The 23,859-nt window shown below is 32.1% G+C and overlaps 1 protein-coding gene across 1 annotated transcript in view; it reads left to right on the top strand.

Moving 5' to 3' along the window:
* The window catches only part of LOC129980756 (nose resistant to fluoxetine protein 6-like), a 45,933-nt gene that overhangs the window by 5,697 nt on the left and 16,377 nt on the right, over positions 1–23,859 (top strand). Inside the window, exons 4-8 of the mRNA XM_056091139.1 lie at positions 1,889–2,051; positions 5,780–5,859; positions 13,842–13,988; positions 14,497–14,623; positions 16,335–16,509. Of these exons, the coding sequence (XP_055947114.1) occupies positions 1,889–2,051; positions 5,780–5,859; positions 13,842–13,988; positions 14,497–14,623; positions 16,335–16,509 (692 nt within the window). The remainder of the gene's footprint in view (positions 1–1,888; positions 2,052–5,779; positions 5,860–13,841; positions 13,989–14,496; positions 14,624–16,334; positions 16,510–23,859) is intronic.

Raw genomic sequence — 23,859 nt, 5'->3', positions numbered from 1 at the left:
GGAATGTAATATATTTCAAAGTGTTGCGAAATGCAATAAAAATGCTGAATGATAATTAAGAGGTTATTAATATACATCTTCCCATGAAGAAATGCTAACAATACTTTATAAATAAGAAGCGGGGGGCATTTTGAAAAGCTTGCAAAAGGTTGCATTTTCCAAAAGCTTTACATATAAATCTTTCAATTTTAAGAAATAGCTGAAATTTCTATGAGAAATATATTCCGAATAAACTAGTGCAAAACAAATTTCTTTTGTTTGATATATTTTTTTTTGTAATACAGAGTACAAAATTTTCAAGTAATTGATTTTCGTTTAATTGTTTATAGTTAGCATTAATATATATTAATGATCTATGGCATTGATAATGTAATCTGATATATGTCAACCACAGAGAACAACCTGATAATTAAAGCATCAGCACCCATTAAAAATACTTTATCTTTTATTTCCTCTAATATTTTTGAATTTCTGAGTAGAAAGTCAATTTTGTCGAACACAAGCATTGCGTTCACATGATGCGGAATCGACATTTTCTCCAAGCAGCAAACTTAGTTTTGTTGATTTCACAGAATCAACAAGTTTTTCTTTCGATAAATTATTTGAACCAAATCTCAGTAGTACTTCTTCGAGGATGCTAGAGAAATGAAATTTCCTATTTTGTTCCTTTCTTTCTTCTTTTTCTTATTCGAAGTAAAAAAACAGAAAGAACTCCAGCTTTTGATATATCTCCACGTTCGAACTCCACCCTCAATCCGGAAAACAGAAATTTTTAGAATCATGTCTGTCTGTCCGTGAGCAGGATAACTCAAAACATTTTTCACTAGGTAAATGAAATTTAATTCATGGTTTTTACATAAAATTTGTAGATTTTTTTTTCTATCAGAGTTTACACGAATTTTGTTCTCAGGAAGTCAGTCTGTCTTGCTCTCCGAATACAAGTGGAAACGGTAACTACTGAGCAAAAATGGAGACAGATAAAACTTGGCACACAGATTCAACATCTAAAATGTTGACCTGTATCAAATTTTAAGCTAAAATTATTAAAGCATAAGACATTTTTCGCACGCATATAAATGCGGTAACTCAAGGATGCAACGATTTGGATGCACAATCCCCCCCCCCTGAAGTTTAGGCTCTTATCAAATTTTGAACAAAATCCATCAAAGTTCTGTAGTATGTATGTTTGTTCTTTCATATGCACATGAACGTAATGACTGAAGAATGCAGTGATTTCAATAAATGAAATTTGTTATACTCTTAATTTAAGTTGTAATTACTTATCATTAGTGAATCTTAGTTTTAATCTTTCCAGAAAAAAGCATCGAAAATACATAATCAGTTTTCTTAATTATAATACGAAGCACAAAACTCATGTGTGGGACTTTGGAAATAAAAAATTTGAGCATTTGTGGCATTCACGGTTTTGTTTAAAGCTCGCAATTTCAATGCAAAAGGAAGGAGTGTAACATCTTTATTAGAAAACATGCCAGAAAACTTCGAGTTGACCCCCTAACTAATATAATTCCGCGATCCCAATTTTCTAGATGTCGTCGACATAAGAAATAAAATGTTACATTTATTTATTTCTACAAATTTTGTCAATTTATAACCAACGTGCTGACTAGGCAATACTCTGGAGGATGCACCCCCGTCAATGCATTTTACTTTAAACCTGACTGTTGATATTACAAAAAATAAAACGATAAGCTTGAATCAATTCTTAAAAAGAAATATGAGAACAGAAACATGAATTTGTGGATCTATTATACGTAACGATACTTTTATAGATTTATCTGTCTTTTTGTTGGTATTGAAATGAAAAATACTCTTATTTAAATGGCAATTACAATGAAATTAACATTAATTAAATTTCTACTTTTTACAGAGTTATCCCACTGTATATGATCGTATTAGGTTTCTACGCAACTTTGTTCCCTTACTTTGGTTCCGGTCCTCTATGGCCAACGTACGCAACCCATCCACTTTGCAAAAAGAATTGGTGGTGGAATTTGCTTTTCATCAATAATTTCCTTACAGCACGAAATCAGGTAAAAAAATATATGAGAATATACTATAAAAAAACCCCTCACTCTGTGATATAAAGATTACTACGAAACAACTCTTGAAAATTTTACAGTTGCTTAATGTGTGCTTTTCAAACGCAATTTGATTATTTAAAATATAGAATGGTAAAAAAAAAAAAAAAAAAAAAAAAAAAAAAAATCATGGTACTAGAAATTATACATAATTTCTCTCGTGTCATATATTGCAGAATTGACTTATCTAATCTAGTATCTTAATTGACTGTTTTGTTTCTTATAATTTTATACTTGTATGTTCGAAGGTGAGGTGAGAAATATCTTCTAATTAATTCACTTTATCCATGATTCTGTATGCTTCCGATCTCATGTTCTGTTGCAACAGTTCCCTCCTCCTATGACCTTGATTAATCTTCATTTTTGAGTGAATTCCATTGTCATTGCGTTTCTTCTATCACTACCATCATTCCTTCGCGCAAAAAAGTTTTTATTGTTAATTCTAACAATTTAGATTTATTCAAGAATTTGACAACTCAAACTAGTTGAAAGTTCGATTCCCTTTTAGAAAAGATTTATTTTTGATTTTCTGTTTTGTTTCATTTTTAATAATAGTATTAGTTCTACATTGTAATAAAAGAAACAGCATTAAAACCACTTCATTTTAGTTTGTGATAAGTTATGTCGATTTCACCAGTGATCTTTCAATTAATTTCACGGAACCGAATTTAATAAATTTGAATGAAAACAATGTTATCTCTTGCATTTACTAAGATACTTGTTATTAATATACATATAAGATGAGTATATTATTACCTAGTAAGTTCTAGATTTGTGACGGTATTAAATATTTTAACAATGAGCTCTTGATGCTCTTCTTTCATTGCTGCCTTGTAGGTTTTCGAACTTGCATAACTTTCCCTTTCTAACTTTAAAAACTTTAAAAACATCCCATAATTGACTTTTTTTTCGTTTTAATTTCTCATTTTTCTTATTTTCTGCTATTATCAATCTCAGTTCAACACATCCCCAATTGATCTGCTATTTCCCCCAGTGTTAAAGGGATCACAATTTAGTAAATTCAACTGTATTGCCAAAAGATGCTACCCGTATCATGATCGATCATTCCACACCTCCCAGAGCGTTACCGGAATCCATCTGGATCCTCTTTATATAAGAGACTTTGTTATATCAACCAATTAATGATGTTGAAGTATTTGAAACACTGTACACTGCTTAGCTACTTAAGAAGAAATAGTGAACACTTGACAGAAAACAGAATACAATTTTGACAATCACAAAGCGAAAACATAAAAATTTATAAAAAAAAATAGCCTTAATACATTTACAAAAATATCCAAGTACAATAGTTCAATATATTTTTGTAATCTAATGTACGATATTTGGGGCGAAAAAATCAATTGCTATGTTATTTTTAATTTCTTTTCATTCTGGATCCTCATTAAAGATACACATGGAACCAGAACAAGTACACATAAGGGAAAAAAATTGATAAATTATTTTGAATTAACATGCTACAAGTAAACCGTCATAATTGGTAGCAAACCATCATCCTCTATCAATCATGCTTCTTCTTTCTTCAACTTTCACTGCTATTGGAGCACTGCAGTCACACTCAATCGTCCTTTTGGGATTTCTAGGCCCCAAATTCAATTATATCGAAGCGTAAAAGAAAATTCCTTCTTACCTGTTTTTCCAAATCATGAGCATCAAGGTATTCCCGCATGAATTAGTTCATATAAACATCGAAATCATTAATCCATGCATTTACTTATTTTTGTCATCTTTTTCATATGCTAGACGAGGACTCAGGCACTGATAATTATTTACAAATATTTATATATTTCATTTTAAGCGCATGAATATATAAAGAGTTCATACAACCATACAGAGAGAATATATAAAGAGCATACAACCATCTTTGATTCCGTTCTTACTCACTTCATCAACCAAAACTGAACTGAAATTGAAGTTTATTTCTGTTTCTGTAGGATCATAAGTTTTTTTTCTTTTTTTTTTCTTGATGTCACTATTTGCCTGTGCGCAAAAGGGATACATCATATAATGGTTAAGCCAGGAATGATGCGCTTTTTACATAAAAAAATTACTCGAGCCCTAAATACAATGCGCGACACAAATTTAGATAATGAAAAAATTCACATAGATATGTTTAATCAATTTTCCTAACATTCTTATTGATTGTTTCATAAATACGATTTCCCATGGAAAAATTTAGAACTTGTGTGGTTTGGGGCTCGATTTCCTACCATATAACTGAAACATATCTTTTAAATTTGTTTACAGTAGGGTATTGTCTACCATTGTAGTAACTTTGCGACGCATGATACCCCGGAGATTCTCTGTTGGGTTAAGATGAGAACTACAAACTGGCCAATCGGAATCTTTTATGTTCAGAGAATTAAACCAAACTTTTGTGTTTGTAGCGTGAATCATAGCATTGTCGTCTTGAAAAGCTCATTGTTGATTAAAAACTCAGGAAATGGCAGGAGGTTATTCTTAAATGCCAAAAAATAAAGTTGTGATGTTGGCGAATCGCTAACAAAGTGCAGAGACACATGTCCCTTGTAATAAAATGCTGCTCGAATCATAACCAAATCACCACTGCGACTCTAAAAAAGTTTTTTGCATGAATCAGGGCAGTACGATACTCAGTATTCTGACCCATCCAGACTCCCCTCTTTACCTTGATTACCAATTCTGTCCAAATACCATATGATTACGAGTTCACAATATTATTTGTGACTTTAAAATTGGTTTCTTTTTCATTTTGTCATGAACTTTTGCGTCCAGATTTCATCTACGGCTCATATTCTTTGATACTTAGAGTACCAATAACCTTTGAACTTCGCGAATTGTTCCTTATTTGCTGGGATATTTTATTTAACGAACATAGCATTTATTTGTTACAACCGGCTTCCCAGATTTGCGTTTCGCTTTGTACATGCATGTATCAAATAAAATTCGATAAACAGGTTCTTTGAGGATTAATAACGACCCGAAACGAGTTTACCTTCGGCTCTCAACTACCAAATCTTCATAATTTCATCCATTTGAATTTCTTTCCCTTTTCACGTTCATTTTAAAACAACACTAAGGGTATTTTGGGTCTTATTATATTTAAGGTCTCTTATATTTAAATCACAGTCAGATGAAGAGAAGGCTTTCTGAGTTGGAAATTTCCTCACCCTCACCGCACCGGCGGTAGAACATTTGATCCGATAGATTTAATGTGCACCAGATCAGCTTACAAGACGATTTTCTGGTGAAATTGGGTTTCTACGAAATGTTATTATTTGCAGAATTTAAGCATTCAAACGATGCCATTTATTATTTTTGCACATGCAAACAAAAATTCTCAGGAGCTAATACTCGACTTTAAACTTGTTCAAGAAGCAAATTTCTGTTTTTATCCAAAAAAAAAAAAATTAGTATTTTAGCAAATAAAATAACTATGCTTTGTTTATAACATTTCAAAAGAATTTTTGAATACATTGAAAGACTTTCATAATTTTACTATCTCGATTCTAGGTTTTAAAGTCGAATCATGGCAGCTTAAATCAACTTGTGCATCACATTGTTTGTAAAGTGTGTTTGATTTTATACTTTTATTCCTGTTTAGAGGAAATCGGCATTTTTCACTTAAAAGAATAACTGATTACCTAAAAATAACTCATATCTGATTCCTCAATTACTTACAGTGCATGATATGGACATGGTATCTCGCAAATGACATCCAGTTTTACTGTATAGTTCCGCTCTTGATGATACTGTTATCCAAGTAAGTGATTGATTATTATTATTTATAATATTGTAAATGAAGGTTACTTTTTATTGTTGAATGATTCGATTCTTATATTTTAATATAATACTTCCTAGTTGACATATTATCTTCAAATTGCATGATACAAAAATCGTTTTGAAATGCTCTAGAAAGGAGACAGTTTGACCAGAGGCTATTAAATTTGGCACACAATTACCTTTTGGATAATTGGTGTACATTGAAAAAGATTCTTAAAATAAAAATTTAATTAGGGATTTCCAAAATTTAATTAGTTTGAAATTAATCTAAATTTGAACGTATAACATCTTTGAATTATATTATTGCACTATAACCATTTTTACTTCTCTTTAAAATTAAAAAGTTATCCTTTTAACGATACCACTTTTATTTCCTCGCGATCTTTCTCTAATTTTAATAAATATTTATATGTTTAAAGAATATTTTAAAACAAAACTTTTCATTGTTTTAGTTGCTGGATTCTATTGCTCACATTCATTTCAAAGATAATATTTTTTAAGTGCATATTATCACCTAATTCATTTATTTTTAAAAATAAATTAAAAATAAAGAAATCATATCTAAAATATTATTATGATAAGATATTTTGGACTGGAAGTTCGATGTAAATGATTTTGCGAGTTTAAGTTGATGTAGAAACGACAAAACATACAAAACATAAATAAAGCATTTTATTTCCGTCAGATCTCCGAATTTAATTTTATGATTGGTGAACGTGAGTTCCCAATCACCCATAGCTTCTGAGCAATGCTTCATGAATGGTCTCCAGTCGATCGTAGAAATGTCTGTTCAGGATCTATCTTTTTAGCTGACCATTCCGGAACACATGTTAATTATAATCAATTCGCAGCTAACACCGGCTAAAGTGCACCTGACTTCGACACTTAATGGCAACAGTTTGCTAGTGATTTATCGTTTCTTGAAGATTTGTGGAGTCCTTTCATAAGGGAAAAAAGTTTAGCCTCAGGATGTTTTCTTCTCCCTTGAAGACATAATGAATCTATTTGAAACTACGAGACACACACATGTGGCTTTTCACCTGGATACAAAAACTGACCAGACACAATGACTCTACTAGTAAAAAGGATTTACATCTGGTGGTCCGTTGGCACTTAACTATGTGTGGAAAAACGGGTGACGTTACATCTGGTCGAAATGCCAATTACCATGTGAGAAAAAATGGAAAATGTTAAAATGTTTTAAAAATAAAATACAATGAATATCCTATTTATTCATTTATCAAATTATTATTACATTCCTATCAAATTTTATCATGTTATAAGGTTACAAAATTAGTAGTTTAAAACTCATTTGCCTTTTTCCCTTCGGAAATCAAAACAAAGTATATGATTCGCTTTTTTTAAATAATAGTAAATAATATTGTTTTGAAATATTAATAGACTAATTAGTTTCGAAAACATATTTAAAACAATAAAAACTGCAACTCCAGAAATTTTTTTTAAACATTTCAGAAATGTACATGAATATACATAGTTAGAGATGCAAGTGAAGGATATTACGAAATTTCTTCCGTAAAGTCAACGAGCTCGCTTGTAGTGGGTGTATGTGTAATACAATGAACAGGTTTCAGTAACAAACGACGACTTTTATTAAACACATAGACACGAATACACAGGCAGCAAATACGCAGCCAAGACATACACAAGCTACACACAGCAACACACTTAGGACAAACAGCAGCCCACAAGTAGTAACCGGTAACTAACAACAATCACAGCACGCAAAGCGGCCATAAAAGAGTTCAACAGGAGGAGGAATCTACGTAGCTACTCTCTACGGTCTCTCCAGATGTTTGTAATTCTCCACTGTCTCTTCACTTTAGCTGTATCCAACTGCCGACTCACTACTACACGACTGGCTACTCCTCACATGACTCGATGCTACTTCTATAATAAACTCCAGGATTAGGCACAAAGCTCAATTCAACAATCACTTGAGTTCCTCTCCACGCTTGCGCTTCGCTGGACTGATGCAACTATTCCGCAGTTGAACTCGCTATGCTACTCTAAGCCTGTCGACCACTCTGTACGCGACTGTCATCGGTTTGGACGACCGGCCTTTTATAGTTCCCCGAGCAGGAGTAGTGAAGGTTCTAGAACAATCAAGCATATCTCGGTTCCTATTGCCTCTATCGCCAAAATTCTTGAAGATTCCAGTATTATACATTTTGTCGCCAAAGTCACCAATTGATCGCCAAGTTTGTCACCAAGCCTGGCCACTGATCTGGCAATCCATCAGCATCCGATAGAGCTGATCGTAAAACGGTCTTTCCAGTGATTGGACTAATTGTGCTGGGAAGCAACATTGCAGATTCGTAACAATATTTTAATACATGTGCCGTCAATAAAAAATAGCCAGATCGGCTATGAGAGAAATGCAGAGTGGACATAAAATAACTTTACCTATTTGGCGGCATCTACAGCTAAAGCAAATTCTTAACTAACAGAATCTCATTTCATATACAGACTGTGGAAGACATGGGAAGATGAATTTCGCAGAAAAAAAATTAGTATCAAAAGTTGCCGATAGGGAAAATATTACTTTCACGTAAGAACTAGCGAATTTGCATATCGAGATGGATTATGTACCGCCCTTTTTTGAGAATGTCACTCAAACAATTCCTATTACCTGCACCAATAATGACGAAAAATATGGGGAAATGCTGCACACTTTTGCTATTTCGCAATTGCAACAAAGGCAATGCTCGGAATCAGTCATTTTTATGCAAAATGGAGCACGGCCACATATTCATTGTTCAGTACAGAGCCTTTTACGACAGTATTTCAGTACTGAGAAAGTTATCAGTCAATTCTTTCAGACGGAATGGCCGCTCCGTTTCGCGGAGACATCCCCCCCATATGACTTTTGGTTGTGGGGATACCTGAAAACCATAGTGTATGCTAATGGCGTAACAAACCTGGATGTCTTGAAACAGAACATAAGACGGAACTGTTATGAACATCGGTAGAGAATGTTGTACACGCTATGCAATAGATTGCACACAGGGGTGGTCAGAATATTGAAAATATTGCACGCCGTCTAGGGGATCACAATGTTGATAAATAAAAGACTATTTTCTGTGAGTTTCATGAATTTATTCATAACTATACTTCCATAGCTCCAGTATTGCACCAATCGGCTACTTTTAGTACTAATTTTTTTTTTTTTTTTTTTTTTTTTTTTTTGCATTGGAATTTATTTTCCCATGTTTTCCACAATCTTTGTATGAAATGTGCTTTCATTTCATTCATTCGTTTTAGGTGCAGATGCCGCCAAATAGGGAAAGTTTTTTTTCATGGCCAACCTACAGTTTTTCCACCTGATTGAATCATTCAAGAAAAATTTATTTTGTCTGTCTCAATAAATTTATCGTCTTTACAGATACACTAAAATCAATGCACGTATTTTTGATGACGGTGATCAATTTAAGATATACGAATCAAATAAAAATTTTTAGTATAGAAGTCAGAACTCGAATTATTTTCTTCATAGATAGACATATATGTGACATTAGCATGTACGTCATGTTTTCTAATCTCATGACTGTATAAATTAGTAAAAATTTTCCTGTTAGATTGAATCACAGTTAAAATTATCAATGAATTACTGTTCAATTTCTGATTCGGAAACTCTCTAGTATTTTGCGCATGCGTCAGGAGACGTTTCCTTCGTCAAATACGGGATAAGAAGAAAGATGAGAAGAAAAAATGTTTACATTTTTATGCCGAACTTTCTTTTCCGGTTGAAGTCGAAGCAATATCATTGCCAGAATTACATCGCGGAACAAGAAAACAGATTTATTTGTGAATTCTTGAAATGTACTATTACTTCTCTTTTCTTCCCTCTAATTTTTTTAAACCCAGAGAGATATTCCCTTGGCATGGACATGGATAGATTTAACAATTCAAAACATTTTATGATATGAATTTTCAAAATTCTATATACATTCTAACTTAGTTAGTCAGTAAATGACCATAAATCGACTTATCTTATGTTTATAATATGTTGTACGCTTCCACTAGACTATAATATGTCTGTAAACTTCATATATTTCCAAACCCGTCGATTTGTCCAGTAATTTTTTTTTCTTTTCTTCTTTCATCTCGCTATTATTGTTCAGAACATTATTTTAGTTGTTGATCGTCTTGGGGGTCCCCCCTCAATCGCGTATTCCCGTTGCATAGCATATAGTTGAATTTAGGTAAAAGATTATTTGTGAAATTTAGGAGTCGTAATAACCGCTCATCATTCTGCATATCACCCCTTAGTGAAGTACAATCGTCGAAAATTGCTATTGTCGGAATCCTGAAACAAGCAGAACGTATCTTTATTAAGATAAACAAAAGAAAATAGGAAATTAACAATGAAGTATTAATTTTATATTTAAAATAAAAGTGTCATAAATTCAAGTTTCAAAAAGGGCAAAATATATTATATGCATATTTTTAACCAATCTACAACCTTCCATTTTGAACGACCATGATAAAAAAGACGAATTTAACGATTTAGTGTTAAAAAGATAATATCTCTATTGGCATATTCATACTCGGAAACACGAGGAATTAGGAAACAAAGATTCATTTATAAACGTATAATATACATTACAATTTAATAGTTAGGACGACCACTTCTTTATCTATTATTTGATGATCTGCGAAGGTTGTATGAGTAAAACACTATATACTAATCTCCTTTGGTGAGTAGTTTGTTCATCCAGATTCCCAAGTAATACACAAATATTGTACAATATTGTATAATATTGTGGAGTATTAATTAATATCGTATAATATCTCACAATATTGTTCCATATTGTGCTACAGGTTGTACTACCTGGATTATTTATTTTTTAGGCAGTTAAATTTTTTATGGAATGCATTTAAAAAACTCTTTTCGTCCTGCTGTTTGATACGACTGAAAAACATAAATTCAATTGAATGAGCGTATTAGAAATTAAAAATGTAACATTACGAAAAACAAAGGAGGAAGTCAAATCGCACTATAGAATTAATGATTATCAAAAATATGCGATTAAGTGTTTTCATAGATGAATTTGTATTCCATCATAGAATTTAAAAACATTGTTACATACAGTGCATCAAATTGAGTTAAAAATTTTCAGAAATGAAATCGATATCATTAAAAAGATTTTTTTTTTAAAATCTTAATATAGTACAAAAATTATTTCTGTAAGATATTTGATTTGAAAAATATGGACATCAATTTTTGTTGGTTTTAGTTTAGTTATATTGACGTCCCGGTTTAAAGCAACACTAGGGCTATTTTGGGATGGACCTCGTAATTTTGAACCTCAGTCAGATGACGAGGACGACACCTGAGCTGGCATCCCCCTCTTCTCACCACACCGCATCAGCTGGAGGACGTTTGGCCCTGACGGATTTATCGTGCAACAGACCCCCTTACACGACGGTTCTTCGGTGGAATCGAGTCTCGAACCTGAAAACCCTACGGTTCACAAGCTGAGACCTTACCACCAGACCACCGCGGCCCCTCAATTTTTGTTGGCTAGTCACAATTATTGCTCTTTTGTCAAAGGTTATGTTTATTTTAGAGCTCGATTAACACTAGGTTTGTTTAGAGTCTATTTCCCCTCCCCCCTTTTATATCTTCTTTCACTTTTTGGTGACATGGCGAACCATCTCTGGAGCATTTTAAGGGGACATAGTACCTAAAAAATGATCAAAATATTGTTTTTTTTAATTATTATTATTGGCTCATTTGTTTTTTTTACTCCCATCTTCACATCACACTAAAATGCTAAAGCTGTATTTGAATTATTTCGAAAGTTATTTAGGCTTTTATTTGCAATGACAGGGATTTAAAATGACCTGAACCTTTAAAAATGACCTTTAAAAACTCAAAGCTTTCAAACTAGCTTCAGAGCTCACAGAAATATTGAAATATTTTACTCTTTTTAGCAGAGAACTGTGTCTTTCTGGAAAAGATTCTTGATGCTTTTATCATGAAGCTTTGGCCGATGTTAAAACACCAGGCTCACATAAAACACATATAAAAACACTAATAAATGAGAAATGCGTCTCCAAAATTATGCCAGTTTATCAACGACTGGCATCAAAGGAGCTTCTTCAACTTTGCACAAGCTGTTTGACACAGAATTCAAACGAAAGTCTTCATAGTGTAATAAAAGAGTAAGTGTTCAAAAGAAATTTCTGCTTCATTCTGTCAAGTCCAAATTGCAGTTGCAGATACAGTTTCTGAGCTCAATGTAGGGACATCTAAATCATTAGAAAGTGTTCACGCATTCTTCTGAACAAACAATCTAAGCATTTATCCATGTGGGTGGATTATAGGCGTGTGTATCTGAGAAGACATAAGAAATCTGCTGTGTGTGAATTAGTTCAGAAAAAAAATTTATACTTTCTCATAAACGCAGAGAATACTATAATTTAAAGAAAGAAGGACTAACATACAAACCTGAGGGCGTTTGAATCATGTGTTCAATAAATCTTAATTACCAAGTATGCTAATTTATTTAAAAAAATCTAGATATTTTGTCGGTTTCATACAATTGTTTTTCTCGATGAGATTTCCTTTTACTACAATAACGAGTATTTAAATATTTATAAATTATTTTCCATTGAAGTTAGGTGTTTTAAATTTTGTATATATATTTTAAATTATATAGCTTTTATGATTATGCAAAATATTTGCTTGAGAAAAGAGTAAATAGATTTTTATTCCCAAATCAAAACTTTAAATGTCTTTATCTCCATGTTCTGCTTTACTTCATCTTCATGTTTTTAAAATGTTAAGGCGTTTTTCCTAAGATAGAGCTTACAAACTTTGTGTACTGTACAAGTTCATCATTATGTATTTAATAAAACTGTGAATGATAAAGTATTCACTTCTTTAGTTTTATTTAGGGACTAGAGTTAAAATGACGTGCTGCTAAATTTCCCTATTTTTCACCACATATAATAGTAAAAATTTTCTATTAAAATAAGTACTAAATATTTCTTATCATCCGTGCACGATTTTCTGTAATATATTTCAGAGAATCTATAAAAAAAGTCTGAAGAAAAAATACTCATATTTGAAAAAATAGTAGCAAATATTAAAAGATTTTTTTTAAATAACTGAAATTTTGTGATGGAAAAACAAAAATAGTTTTTTTTTCTTTTCAGGTTGCTTTTATTTCAATGTTAACATACATTACTAGCAAACTTGTTTGTATAATGCTTAAAATTTCAAAAATATTGTGATGGTTCCGTGTTTCCTTAACAATATTTTGCAATCTTGTTAATTAGGTAAGCAATATGTTAAATTAGTGCTATTGTAAAAAATTCATTGAAGCAGTCTGAAATTCGTGTGATAGTTTGTGTCATGTCTCTAACCTCTGTTCCTACTCTACGGCTGAAAAGAAGATGAATTAAAGAGAGAGAGGAACAATTACGCGGGGAGTGTGGTGGCGATACTGGTAAGAATGTGTGTTTGTAGTAGCTCCGGATGGAAATCAGAGAAATGGGTTATAATCAGAGAAATGGGTTTAAATTTAAATTATAATATGTAAAAAAGTATCAATAGGTATAGATATATAAGTATAACATGTAAATAGGTATGAATCATTTAATTCTTAAAATATAATGAACTTTTGTTGCCAAGGGAAGTGCGATCATTTGCGTCAAGGCACGTGACAGTTTGTTTAAATTTCATTGCTACCATTTGACAATAAGTCATAAGAGCAAATTCTGTGCTATATATGTTTGGATTTTAAAGATTTTTTAAGATAACTGATTTATAAAATGTCAAGTATTTTGCTATTGTAAATAATTCCATTCATTTCTCATAATAGAAATAAAACATCCTGAAGAAAAAAATTAACCATATTATTTGTTTGTTTGTTTTTTTAATTTTGCAACTCATAATTACTTTTAATGCAAATGTGGACAATTTTATTTTAGATGGCCGAAACTTGGATACATTTTGGCAGGTGCCTGCATAGGTGGATCTTGTCTATCCGTTTTTTGGGTAACGAAAACTCTTAATTTAACGATTGATTTATTCAGGATTGCATTTCATCTTTCTGACATGCCAGGATTTATTGATCGGTAATACATTTCTTCATTTGGTCCTGTTTTATTCATTTTGATAGTTAAATCATCATTTTTGAAATTAAACAATGCAGAAGTATCCAAAACGATTGCATCAATCACAAATGACTATAATTTCCTTAAAAAGACAAAGAAAAACGGAACTTTCCTTGGTCGCATGGATAACAACCATATCACTAATACGTGAAGATCCCTTTGCATACCTTCAGTTCGTACACTGACGTTAAGACAGAATATTTGGCATTTCCTAACAAAGACCCAAGGAATAATTTCTCAATTACATCAGCTTGCAGTAACAGCTTTTATCACGTCCCCCCCCCCACAAGAAAAACTTTATACTTCCTTTTTTATATTTAGCCAAGTCTTATCTCAATATCAATGTTTACAAGGAAGTTTTGCCATTTGTAATTGATGCAAGTGTCTTGGAAAAACTACTGGCTTTCTTGTTGAAGAGAGACACTTTGCTCAATTTTTCTGCTTTAATTTTTTCCTTATTATTTTTCAGAAGTTTCGAAACTTTTAATTATCTGACTGAGAAGCCTTACACAAGAACGAGTTCTTACTTAGTTGGTATCCTGCTAGGACATTATTTAAGCAATAGAAAAATTGGCAACTTCACTGAAAGAAATTCGGTAATCAAATTTTATTTTGTAAGAAGAATTTCCATTGAAAACTTTAAATTTTCAAAAGGATATTCAACCTTTTAAGAGAAAAATATTTCGGCGCGGTCGTTCATTATTGGAAAATTTACAGAATTTTAGATGCATGTAAAATAAAATTTTAAGCTTTTTCTTTTTATTAACACGTGGATTGTTTTATACAGTATTGTTACGGACAAACTCAAAATCCATTCAGTAGTAACGCGAAAAAAATGCAACAAGAATGATAACAATTAATTACTTTAATTAAGAACAATTACTTTAATTGAAAGAGTAATAAGACTTTTTTTGCACCCGAAAATAAGAATACACAGTAACAAACACAATCGTAACATACACAACAAAAAACACAAACAGAAAATAACTATTGAATAATTGAAACAGCTCAAAACGCTCGTAGAATGTATTCAGTTATTCTCTTTCAACTCGACTATTACTGCCAATTACTTGTTCAAACTTAAGTCAATTCAATTTTTACTCGGTACTTTCTAAGTTCCAAGACAGGGAAAAACAGTTTCTAGAACGATAGTGTATCTTCGCTCTTAATCGATGGAGTTATCACACAGAATCTCGAATATTCTAGGTCCTTCGTCTTTGTCACACAATTCATCATCATACCGCCAAGTTTTAACCAAAACTGATGGATCATTGACTAGGTACCCTTTCAGCATCCGTTAGAGATATCTGTAAAACTTGCTTCCTTACCAGGAAAATATTGCGCAAGAAAGCAATAATACAAATTTGTAACAATACATAATGGCAATACTACTTTCACCGTTCTTAAGGAGGTATTATTGTTATTTTTTTATAACTATTATTCTCAATTTGTACTTTGAAGTGTGCTTTTTATTTACAATTTGGTAAGTTGAATATAAATTACATAATACGAGTTTATAATGGTTAGAATTAGGACAGATTGTTTTTTGAAGCGATGAGAGCCATTTGTTCCGCTGCCATCTGCTCAAGTTTCCTCCTTTTGGTTGCAATTTATATTAAAATTATGTAATAATTTTTTTTAAAAATAGATTTTTTCCTTTTAATATATAAAAGTCATTTTGATTTTCATTAGATATTTACAATATAAATCAATGCATAGAATTTGTCCATGAATCGATATTTTTAATTTATCATCAAAGTTTGAGCTCAGAAAACGTGCGAATAATAATTTGAATATCACTGTATGAGTGAGAGGGTGCGTTATTTTTCTGCATGATTCATTATTCAAATCTCCACTTATGTATTTTGCCTAAATTCAACCAACATTTTGGGTTGTAAATTACCAATTAGTTTAGTTATATTAACGTCCCGTTTGAAAGCAACACTAGGGATATGTTTTGACGGACACCATAATTTCGAACCAAGGTCGGATGACGAGATCTGAACTGGCACCTTACTCTCCAAGCATCCTCGCCACATCAGAGGGAGGATGTTTGGCCCAGACAGATTTGGCTCGCTGACCACCAGGCCAGCCTGCAAATCGTTTCTTTGCCGGAATCGGGTTTCGAACTTGACCTTATTACCAGGCCGCCGCTGTCCCTTCAAATTACCGTAATAAAATTTTGAAGTTATCTTTATGTAATAAAACAAAATACATAAAAATAAATTTGAATGTACTGAATTTGATCGATGATAATTACATAAAAAGCAAAGAGATATTTTTTGATAATGTTTCTCAATATTCTAGATACTTTTGTGCTGCGGGTGGATTATTACAGCTCTTTTCACTAGGATCTGCTTCTCTTCCTTTGGCAACGAAGAGGAATTGCTCGTAACATTTGCTGTCTATAATGGGATAAGGCATTTATTGTTTGCAGCTGGACTGTCATGGATCATTTTTGCATGCTCTACCGGACAAGCAGGTTTGATTAGTTTTGTGATTGATCTGTTCATTTTGATTTTTAACATTTATTTTCCTTTCTTGAAACAAGATCTAAAAACTAACGGGAATGGTCCCCCCCCCCCAATACTTTCTGGCTTACTCTCTAATAAATTTGTCTTGCAAGCGAACGCTTTACAGGCCATTGGTGCACAATAGTTAGCTGTTGGCGTGATTTTACCATTTATACCTAATCTATCTTTCCATCCAAGCCGATTAATCCTTGGCATGCGTTAATAGTATCCAAAAATTGAATTTGGGTTTTAGACCAGCGATTCTCAACCTGTGGGGAGCGAGCACACTAGAAGAGGGGCGCAAGAATATCCAAAAAAAAATATTATTAAAAAAATTGATTAACTGACTGAAAGGAAAGCACACATACACATAAAAACAAAATACATTTCGACATATTTAATAACTTATTAAAGTAAAACAATTTACTAAATCAAAACTTACTGATTCAAAATATACTAAATTAAAAACAAATTTAATAACTATTAGTGACTTCCTTGGGCCTGTCTTGCAGAGCAAAGTTTTTCGAAGGAAGGCTTAGTGATAGAAGTAATTACTCTCAGCTCTTTTTCTATATTTAGCCGAGATTTGTATTTTGTCTTCAAAGAAGCCACACCAGAAAATCCATTTTCACAAAGATAGGATGTTGAAAATGGTAACAGAATGCGAAATGCACTTGTTTTCAGTAAAGAAAAATTATCCTCTACTCCTGCCCAAAATTCAAATAGGGATTTATTACTAAATTGTCTTTTAGTTTCGTCACTTGTCGTGAAGTCTATGAATTTTTCTTCCTCATCAATTGAGAGTCCTTCGGGAGTCTTATGAAATGGATCCATAATCCCCTCGTAACTCGATATCAGTTTGTCGTCAGCAAGAAAATACTTTTTTAAATTCTTTGCCAGCATGGCTAAATGATTTTCAATGGTTACAAAAACAGCTTTTACATGTTCTTCATCAGCCTTGTAAGTTTTAGTACAATCATCAACATTTGCAAACATTGTTAGGTTTTTTTGCTTTCAATTTCTAAATTTCTGCTCGACAATTCCTACATTCCTATTTTCTACAAAAAGCATTACATTTATCATTCGCATCCAACATAAGTGTATTTGCTTCTTGGAGTTGAAGATTCAAGTTATTTAATTTCTTGAATATGTCGACCAAGTAGCTCAATTTCATCACAAATAAACCATCTCGAAAATTTTTGGCATCCGGTCTGTTTTCTTTAGGAAAATGAAAATTTCTTCCCTTAATTCATAAGCACGTTGCAAAAATTTCCCACCTGATAACCATCTTGCCTCGCAATAAAATAGTAACGCTGAATGTACTGAACCCATGTCTTTACTAAGTGCGGAAAAGATTCTCGATTTCAGAGGTCTCATTTTTATATAATTTACTACGGTTACAACCGTAGTTAACACAATATTCAGACCAGGGCTCATTTCTTTCGAAGCCAAAGCTTCTCTGTGGATCATGCAATGTGTCCAGACGGACTCGGGCGAGTTTTTTTTACAAGTGCTTGTATACCTTGGAATCTTCCGGACGAGCACCATCGGTGCATATTCCGATGCAATTTTTCCATTCTATGTTTGCTTCGTTCATAAAATCATTTAAAATAACAAATAATTAAGCGCTGTTGTTTCAAGTTCTATTGGTTTGCAGAAAAGTATTCTTCTACTACTGACTATTATCATAAAATCGAACTTAGGCAATTAAATGAGCATCTTTATTACTATCTGTTGCCTCATCAAGCTGTATTGAAAACAATTTGCAACGCAACTTCGAGAAAAGCTGACACTGTACATCTTCAGCTATATCACCAACTGACGAGTTACAGTATCATTTGAAAGAAGTATGGACTGCAATTGTTTTGAAAAATTATCTCCAAACATAACTTCTACAATCTCAATTGCTGCTGGAAAAATAAGCTCTTCACCAATGGTGTGAGGTTTTTTTATACCTGGCTATTTTATGTGAAACTTTGTAAGATACAATTAAAGCTTTTTTATTCACAGACAAAGTTTCTTTTAAAAAGGATGTTTGCTTTTTATATGATTTTAATTTTAATTCGAAGAATTCTCTGGGTTTGGTGACGAACTCACTATGAAGCGTTTCCAAATGTCGTTTAAGTTTATTAGGTTTCATGCTGTCTGTGTCCAACAATTTTGAGCAAATTATACACAGGAGCCTTTTTCAGAGTAAACCGAAAATTTAGGTATTCTTGAGAATATCTTCGTGATTTTATTTTCGGAACCACTCTCGTCTGTTTACTTGTTGATGCTTGACTATCGTCTATAGCTCGCTTACTTTCACTTAAAAATTTATCCATGAGTCTGCATAAATCTGCAGCTGTAAATATTTAATATGGTGAATTGCAATTAACACGAAAACATATATAACATACACATTCACGACAGAATCGATAGCGATAGAAGGTTCGACTCGAATGAGACTGGCTGGAATTGAAACTTGCGTTAACGAACATTTTCATTCTTCCTATGAGTAAACATTTGCTCTGCGCTTGCTGCAGACAGCATCGGTCGTGAGGATTCCATTCCACAAGCATTACTTATTTTTTTTCTCTTTTGTTTAGTCATGCTTCTGTTTTATTTATTTTATTATTCGAAAAAAATGTATTCCCAATTTCTAAATTTAACTCACCTCATCTAGGTTAACTTTCATTAACGAATTTTTCTACTTTCGTATTCTTTTAACGTTATCTCCCTGTTTGGCTTTCATTTCAAATATAATATTTAAATTTCTCCCAATTTCATTCGCTTCATCTGTTTACCGCCCGCTTGACAAAATGCCAGAAGTGGCTTCTCGCCAACATTGGCGCGCTTTTTCTCTTGTTTTGGTAGTTACTTGAAAATAATTTAAAAACAGAATCCAAAATACTCAATATACATTATTGTTGTATGCATTTTATTGTAAGCGGGAGGTGCGATGAAAATTATGATTGAAAACTATGCCACGAATACTGAAAGGTTAAGAAAAGCTATTTTAGACCGTTTTTTCTCAGCGGATTGGAATAAAAATTTGACACAAAACTAACTTATAATCACCAAATTTAATGCCAAATTTGTCAGACATCGTTAAGTTATTGCATTTTTGAATTATTGCGTTTATATGTTTCCGAAAGTAAGGATCAACAGATGGTCAACCCCCTTGTTGGATTGGGCTCAAAATTTTACAGGTATCTACACTATGGATGTTAAATTTGTGTACCGAATATTATCTATCTAGCTCTCTTCATTTTGTAATTACCGTCTTAACATGCATTCGAACATCCGGACTTCCTCTGAACAGATTCTACACACAATTTGATAGAATTCAGCAAATTCGGTCTAAATACCGTATACGAAACGTCAACAGTCTAGCTCAAAGTGTTTTTGATTTGTCTTTGTCACAGATAGGCAGACAGATGGACGGACATTTTCTAAAAATGTGTTTTTCGAACTCAGGGAGGTCTGAAACGTGAAGATTCGTCAAAATCTATAGTTACAATTTTTTGATGATTACTAAGCTTTCTCTATACCAAAAAGTGACACGTATGCGAGAAAATAAAAATTATGAAGACGGTGCAGATAAATTTGAATTGTCAGTCTTAATTTTATTTAACTTAAAGAGTTATAAAGATCATTAAATCATCTTTCTCTGTGAGATCAAGCATCTTTTAACATTGAATGAATAATATTTCTAATTTTTGTGTAATTTACGATTGTTGTGAATTTTACATTTTCTGTCATTGTCTTCATTTTTCTACCATTATCTCTTTCAGAGAGTCGATTTTTATTGAAATAATAATTCAATGCAGTATTTTTTTATATTAGCAATCCTTTCTTAGAGAGTCCACAATTCAAAGAGTCAAAGAAAATGCATTTATTTTTCAGAATTTTTATCCAGAAGGTTTCAGTTTGTTTTTTAACTCTGGTAAATTTTAAGACATTAAAGACCGCTCACGAATTTTCTGGTGAATCGCGTCCCATCTGTTCCTGACCGCTCACGAGTTTTCTCGTGTTGTGTGTCCCGTCTGCTATTGCTTCATAAATAACAAAGTTAAGATGATTTTAGAACGTACAAATTTGCCAAAACTCTGCTGTCTTACATATTTCTTTGCGATCCATAATGGGTTGAATATTTGCCTCTGGTTCGTTATGCATCGATTTTGCCGAAAAATCATGAAAGCGAGATATCTCGTCACTCGGCCACAACGCCTGCTAAAAACGTGAAATCTCATGACCCATACGCAATGTACAAAACGTGTGTATGTATTTAGTTTACTTCCAAAGTATAAGTATAATATTGGCAATGATTGATCTTCTTAGCAATGAACATCTTAATGTTTAAAAAATTTTTTGATATATTGTATGTTTTAACACGCCATTCCAGAAAATTGATCTCACCATTGCTGCAAGCTCTGGATATTCGCTCTTCATTTCACTTACTAATGTATTCAATTAATTAATACATGTGTAATAATGACTTTGGTAATTTTGATTCCATAATTTTTATCATAAGAGGTAATATGGAGCAGATGGACACTAAACAATTATAGTCCGATATACATTTCAATGGTGACATCAATAAAAACGTTGTTTTTTTTAACAGAAAAAAATCAAGCATACTCAATACTCCTAGAAATTTTTAAAAATGTATTTATCAGGTAACGAAATTTTCTCTAATTTAATGTATCTAAAACATTTAACTCGTCATTCGAAAACTTCTTTTTCAAGTAAAATAAGATTTTATACAGAAAATTAAAAAGTTTTAGGCATGAAATCATTATCGTTATTATTATTTGAAATCTAGATCATCATTATTATTATTTGAATCATTGTCTAGATTTTTCATTGTTGCGATAATAGTTCTATCCTTTGGCATTCATAGATGTTCTCTCAAAAGTACATTATATTAATTCCTTTGCTGTCAGCTTTTGTTCCTGACTCATCCAATAAAATTATTTGTTACTTGAAATTTTTGTACCATAAAGTTGACGGTTTTTCTATTACTCTTTGAAAACAGAATATATATATATACAAAAAAAGAGATAATCATTTCCCATATTTTTACTTTCTCGTATACATTGTATAGAGAAAGCTTAGTAATCGTCAAAAAATTCCAACTCGAGATTTTGACGAATCTCCAATTGTGAAACCACCCTGAGTTCGAAAAACGCATTTTTGGAAAATATCTTTCTGCCTATAACAAAGATAGTTCAAAATTGCCTTCAGCTAGACTATTGAAATTGGTTCAATGTCTTTGCATCAAATTTGCAGATTTCTATCAAATTTTGAGTAAAATCTGTTCAGAGGAGGTCCGTCTTTCCAGTTTTACAAATATAAGGTAGCACGATCATTGCAAAACGCTCAGGCCTAGACTGATAAAATTCGGTACGCAGATTTAACATTTGTAGTGTAGATACCTGTCAAATTTTGAATGAAATCCAACAATAGGTTAATTGTATGTCGGTCTGTACTTTTAAAAACAAGTAAACGCGATAATTCAAAACAAATATGTCAAATTGGGTATAGTATTTTGTGACTACAAGTGCAGTTTTGTGTTGAGAAAAACGTATCCAAAACACGAATTCGATTTTTGGATACTCTTAACGCATGGCAAGGATTAATCGCCAAATATCTCGCCAAGGATGACACAATAGAATCAGTAAGAATGCTAAATACAAATCAAAAGTTTATATTTGTAACTATTTACGCCTGTGCCCCATGTAAGACGTTCTCTGGAATGCAAATTTATTACAAAGTAAGCGAGAAAGTTTTAGGCATTCCACTCCCGTTGGTTTCACTGCAGAAAAAATGGGAGAGGAATTTTATTCAGTTTTATTCTAATTTCAAATTACTACTTTATAAAATAATGAAATATGTTTACTAAAATGAATTTAGTAAGCAGATTTTTGAAAAGCATTGGTTAATATATTAAAATTATAAATATTTTATTTTAATAATTTATTATTTCTGACACCACAGCGGTTCTTTCCAGTGGAATTAAATAAAAATCTACTAAAAATCTCTTCTCGTAGTATCTTTCTTGTCCTTGAACTTCGCAAACTCCATCTGAAAATCAGATTCGACAATTTTTTACATTTTTCAGATATCATTTATATATTAGATACTTACATATTAAATATTTAAATAAATATAAAAACAAAAAAAATATAAAAAAACTGGAAAAAAATAAATAAGATACGAATAGGATACAAATAAATAAGAAGGTAAAATATGTATAAAGATATAAATAAATATGTATATAATAATATAAATAAATAATAATATAATAGCATAATATAATAGTATAAATAAATAAATATGAAAAGGAAATCCAAATATGCTAAACGAAAATTAAGTGGAAATGAAATAAGTAAAAAGATCCAGCAAAGAGAGGAAAAAAAAAATGAAATTCAAAAGGAACCAAATAAAGTTGTCACTGGAAAATTGCCTATAAAGGGAACAAAAAAAAAAAACGTGCACTGAGGGTGCACTAACCTAACCCTTATAGTTTCCTCCTCTTAGAAAAAGTAGAAATTTGTCCCTTTTTGTTTTTATTTGTGTGTGTGTGGAGGGGAGTTTCTCACACGCTCTCCAACATTTTTAACTCTTCAACCGGCTGGAACGTAGAAAGTCGCTCCAACGTATCTTTCGAATCCCAGCTGGAACGTAGGAAGTCGCTCGAACGTGTCGTTCGAATCCCGGCTGGAACGTAGGAAGTTGCTTTCCGCAAACTGTTTGAATCCCGGCTCCAACGTAGAAAGTCGTCAATGCTTTCCCCTTTAAAGGCAATAAACGAGGTGGGTCATCTGCTTGTTAAGGTCATTTTGTGGTTTTCGCTGACAGTTAGAATTTGGGTGGTCCCTCCAATTAGGGGAATGAACTCACGAGAAGTGGAAATAACGTTCTTCGCAAGAATTCACGATTGCAGGATCGATTGGTGATATGAGCTGTATACTTCATTATTGATTTGAATATTTCATTATTTCACAGCAAATTTAATATACAGGTGAAAACTATCATACTTATTAAAGGTAGGGAATCCCTCATATTTACATGTCATAATCATGTATAACAGTTAATGACTGTGATTAGCTCGCAAAAACAGATTTGAATTTTCAGTACTTGGTTGATGAAATATTAAAAAAATACGTTTGAACTTTTAATAATACATTTTTTAAAACGCAGTAAAATATAAAAAAAATCCTTATATAATTTTTTAAAATTTATTTTCATTCCACTTATTAATCGAGACAAATATTTATTTATAAATGTAATTTTAGTTATTGCTTAGGCTTTGTATATAGATTTTGGCGAAG

The sequence above is a fragment of the Argiope bruennichi genome, chromosome 8, assembly GCF_947563725.1.
Source record: "Argiope bruennichi chromosome 8, qqArgBrue1.1, whole genome shotgun sequence".
NCBI classification, from domain to species: Eukaryota; Metazoa; Arthropoda; class Arachnida; order Araneae; family Araneidae; genus Argiope; species Argiope bruennichi.
This window is presented reverse-complemented; position numbering and strand designations above follow the sequence as displayed.